Source organism: Nannochloropsis gaditana (genome assembly GCF_000240725.1).
Source record: "Nannochloropsis gaditana CCMP526 unplaced genomic scaffold scaffold297, whole genome shotgun sequence".
In the NCBI taxonomy this organism is placed as follows: domain Eukaryota; class Eustigmatophyceae; order Eustigmatales; family Monodopsidaceae; genus Microchloropsis; species Microchloropsis gaditana.
In genome coordinates, this window is record NW_005803656.1 from 25871 (window position 1) to 30341 (window position 4471).

At 59.1% G+C, this 4471-nt stretch overlaps 1 protein-coding gene across 1 annotated transcript; it reads left to right on the forward strand.

Annotated features, from left to right (window-relative positions):
* Positions 1-365: 365 nt before the first annotated feature.
* On the forward strand, positions 366-4124 carry NGA_0090500 (type iii restriction res subunit; the record flags this gene model as incomplete). The annotated part of the gene is made up of 12 exons (XM_005855076.1): positions 366-511; positions 732-828; positions 1116-1211; positions 1540-1659; positions 1851-1935; positions 2176-2264; positions 2538-2681; positions 2798-2879; positions 3148-3227; positions 3346-3423; positions 3670-3801; positions 4083-4124. Exons 1-12 carry the CDS (start codon positions 447-449, stop codon positions 4122-4124), a joined length of 1110 nt encoding a protein of 369 aa, XP_005855138.1. The 5' UTR covers positions 366-446.
* Positions 4125-4471: the final 347 nt, after the last annotated feature.

Below are 4471 nucleotides of genomic sequence, written 5' to 3' on the forward strand. Positions count from 1 at the left end.
CTCTCCCTCCTCCCTGCCTTCCTTCCCTCCCGTGGACAGATCGGACGAGAAGGAGAAGGTGGTCATGGTGGCCTCAGGCCCCGGGGGCAAGAAGAAGATTGCCATGGTGGAAGCGCCTCAGCCGGTGAACGATTTCTTGAGGTGGGGGGGGAGGGCGAGAGGAGGCGGGGAAGGACGGGAGGGTAGGAAAGAGGGACGAGAGGGAAGGAAACAGAGTCAGGGGATGAAAAGACATAGGTTGTGTGGAGAAAGGTAGGGGCAATTGGGTTCTCAGCCTTGCATTCTCACTCTCTCGCCCGTCCTGCTTCCCTGCCTCCCTCGCTTCCTCTCTTGTCCCCTTTTTCCCTCCCCCTCACCCTCCCACCAGGCGGCGCGCGTTGCGGGAGCGTCGTCTATTGGCAGAGAGTGCTGGGATCGGAGGAAGGGAAGGAAAAGGGAGCCGGAGTATGAAAGGAGGAGCTGGTTTCGGGAAGGGCAAGCGCCCGCCGGACGGGATTCGCTTCACAGCCTGGTAAGGGGTGGGGGGAGGGAGGGGCATAGGAAGAGGGGGGGCTGAGTGGAACAGAAGGCGACAGAGATGCAGGGATAGAAATGACAAAATGTGACGCTTGGTGAATCGCCGGCGTGACGGTCTCGTCCGCGCGCGCCTCATCGCTCCTGTCTCCCTCTCCTCCTTCCCTCCCCCTCCTCCTCCCGTCCTGTCGGCCCTCCGGTCGTTGCCCTTTCCTTAGGTACCGAGACCTGGTCGACGCGCTGAACCGGCGCGACCTCCTGCCGGCCATCGTCTTCATTTTTTCCCGCGCAGGTTGTGACAGGGCAGCAGCGGAGGTAAGAAAAGGGCAGGGATGGCGCTGGTAGAGGAGGAGGAAGGTGTGCTCCCTCCCAGCGGAGGGGGTCTTAGGGGTTGTCAATATCGTCGCCTTCTTGGGGTATGCCGTGGGGGCGTTGATCCTCATGATCTTCTCATGCCCTCCGGTGTGGGGGCGCTTCTTCCCGTAGCCTAATTGTTGACTGATCGTCCTGCCTCCCTCCTACCCTGCCTCCCTCCTTTCCTCCCTTGCTCCTCCCCGCGCGCTCTCCCCGTCTTGGCCCCCTCCTTCCTTCCCTGCCATTAGGTTGGTGGCATTGCTTCCAAATTGGGGCTTCTGTCCCACGCGGAAAAGAAGCAAATCAAAGACAGGCTGAGTGCCTTTCGGCTGGCGAATCCGCAGGTAGGGGAGGGAGGGAGGATGAGAGGGAGGACGAGGACAAGCGGAGGAGGAATGCATGGATGAATGTCATGTGTGGTGCGTCGGAAGCTCGCAGAGCAGATACAGAGGGAGAGCAAGAGGGGCCAAGGGCGGAGAAAGGATGAGGGCAAGGGGGAGAAGGAGGGCGGGCAATTACCTCAACAATGGGCCGGGAAGAGCTTCTGAGGGCGCAGAGGGCGCGTGGATTGGATTGTCCTAGGAGTGGAGTATTGCCGAGCCCTTACCCTCCTTGTATCTTTCCTCTTCTTCCCTCCCGCACTGTCTTGGTCCCTCCCTCGCCCTTTCCTAGGTGCCCTTGGAGAAGGAAAAGGTTCGGCTCCTCCTCTGCGGCCTGGCCACCCACCACGCCGGCCTCCTGCCTGTGTATAAGGCTCTGGTGGAGGAGCTCTTCAATGAAAATCTGATTCGGGTGAGAGAGGGAGGGGTAGAGGGAGGGAAGGAGAGAGGGGCGGAGAAGGTCGGTCGCCTCCAGGGTTCGCATCCTTGCAGACGAAAACCTGGCTTGCTCTTTCCTTCTCTCCCTTCGTAACCTATTCCTTTCCTTCTCTTTCTTCTCTGTGCGATGCTTTCCCTTTTTTTCCTTTTTCCTCCGTCCCACAGGTGGTGTTCGCGACCGAGACGTTGGCAGCCGGCGTGAACATGCCAGCGCGGGCCACGGTTATCTCCACACTCAGCAAGAAGATCGGTGCGCATGGAGGGACGGAGCGGAAACGAGAGGAACAAGAAAGGGGGAGGGAGGGAGGGAGAGAGCATGATTGTTGGCGTATGAGTTATGTGACTAGTCCAGGAAGAAAAGGAATATGGAGATCCCCAGAATGATCAGAGAGGAGGAATCGTTGGAGGGGCGGAGATGGACGTGTGCGCGCCGAGGTGCAAGACGTCTCTCACCCCGCGCCTCCTTCTCGCAAACCCTATGCCTGTCCAGGCAAAGTGACCATAAATTTACAGCCTTCCCAGCTCCTGCAAATGGCCGGTCGGGCGGGAAGACGAGGCAAAGACACCATGGGCCACGTGGTAGGGAGGGGAGGGGGAAGGGGAGGGGGAAGGGAAGGGGAAAGCGAGGAAAAGAAGGGGCAACAATTGTGTATGGACGCTGCTCTTGGTCCGTGAAGAAAGCTGGAAGTGTGTCTGTCTGTCTGTCTCTTGTCTGTCTGTCTGTCTGTCTATCTGTCTACCTGTCTTGAGTTCGGTGATTTCCACTCTTGTTTTTCACCCCCGAGATGCACATTGAATTATCCGCTTGTTTCCTTTCCCTCCCCTCCCCCTTGCCCGGCGCCCCTACCCCAGGTCCTGATGCGCTCTCGCTCCGAAGACGCCTTGGACGCCTTCAACCTCCTTTGTGCTCCTGTGGATTCCATCCGCTCCCATTTCCGATCCTCCTACGCGATGGTGGTCAACATCCTTCGCACCCGCGATTTGGAAAGCTGCAAGGTCTGATGTCTTTCCCTCCCTCCTTGCCTCCTTCCCTTCCTCCCTCCTTTCCTCCCTCCTTCCCTCTCGGCCCTATTTCATCCCACATCTCGCTTTCTTTGTCCCGTCCATTACAGCTCCTCGTAGAACGTTCCTTTGGGAATTATTTGAAGGCGTACTCTTTGGGGGAAGAGCAGGAAGTAGATATAGCGAACAGAGGTCTGTTCCTAGGGAGAATAGGGGGGGAAAGAGGTGTGAGACTTGTACGATGTGTCTGAAGACGTCAACACCACGGCGAAAGAAATCCACGGCCCATTGAAAGGAAGATGATTTAAGGGATGCAAACATGTTGACTACACGCGTCGGGAACGTGGTGTGGAAGGCCCATTTGGTTGGCCCCGTTAAGGAACAAGAGGGAAAGAGGGATGGGGGCACGGACCTGGAGGGCAGCATCTGTATGTCTTACCTACTTCGTATTGCCCACCAGATGAATTGAAAGGCCGCTTGGGAGGGGTGGACGCAGGGGAGCTTCGCATGTACGAAGATTTGCAGGAGAAGCTGATGAAGGTAGGGGACGAGGAGGGAGGGCTGGAGGGAGGAAGGACATTTTGGGAAGAGAGGGATGGAAGGTGGCAAGAGGGAAGCAAGAAAATCATGATGGACTCACGAAATTCCCCCGTCACAGGCGACGCGCGCGGAACGGAACTTGAAAAGGGAAGCCGCGAAGCTGGAAGAGAAGTATGTCAAAGCTGTTTTAGGAGCGGTAGGTCCCTCCTTCCCGTCCTGCTCCCTGTCCAGGCATTCCCTTTCCTTGATCTTTCTGAAAAGCTTCTGATGAAAAACTTTCCAGTCGCCTCGCTGTAGATCGAACATCCGTTTTCATACCACATCTAATTCCACCCCTTTCCCCCGCCCTCCGTTCGCGTGCTTTTGTTTCGGCCCCCGCCCTCATTCTTTTCAAACCCTCCTTCCCTCCCTCCCCTCTCCTCGTGCACCTTCACGCCCGCAGGTCCGTCTTGGCGCCGGGCTTCTTCTCCGGGACGGGCGTACCCTGGCCCTTATCGGAGAGGCCACTCTACCCCACCCTCTCACCAACACACAGCTCAATCTCTACGTGGGGTTGAGTCAGAACGGGAAGCTGGTAAGGCGGGGGGGAAGGAGGGAGGCAGGAAGGAGGCTGAGGGACCCAGAGGGCCATGGAGAATGGACGGGAGGGGCCTGCGGGCCGGAAGGGGGTCAGGAGCCCTCTTTGCCTCCATTCCTCCCACCGCCTTTTCTTCCCCTCCCCCTAGGTGGCCGTCTCGATAGGGGACATACGGAGCGTGGAGGCGGAGAAAGATGGGCTGGACGTGGAAACCGCCTTTCAGATCTCGCTTTTGCTGGAAGGGACGGCCCAGGGGGGCCTGCTCTGGCGTCCGGCAGGAGGAAGCGGGGGAGGGGCCGGGGGAGGAAGCGGGACCTTGACCTTCGTCGCTGAGCCGGTGGATCCGCACTCCCAGGAGGCCCAAGATTTGGCCGCTTACCTGCTGGAACACGGACAGCGGGTCCCATCCCTTCCCCTCCCCATGCCATCGCCGGATCTGGTGCGGCAACAGGCCTTGGTGGCCTCCCTCCAGGAGCAGATCGGTCTTTCCCCCTTGTCCGGGCTGGGGGAGGCCGCGTCCGCCTCCCTATTGGCGGTCCGCAATGAACTGGAGCGAGTGGAACGCCGGATCAAGAAGAGAGAGAAGACGTTGCGGGGGGTGCGGCAGAAGGAGTGGGAGGACTTCCTGGCGGCCGTGGATCTCTTGGAAGGTAGGGAGGGAGGGAGG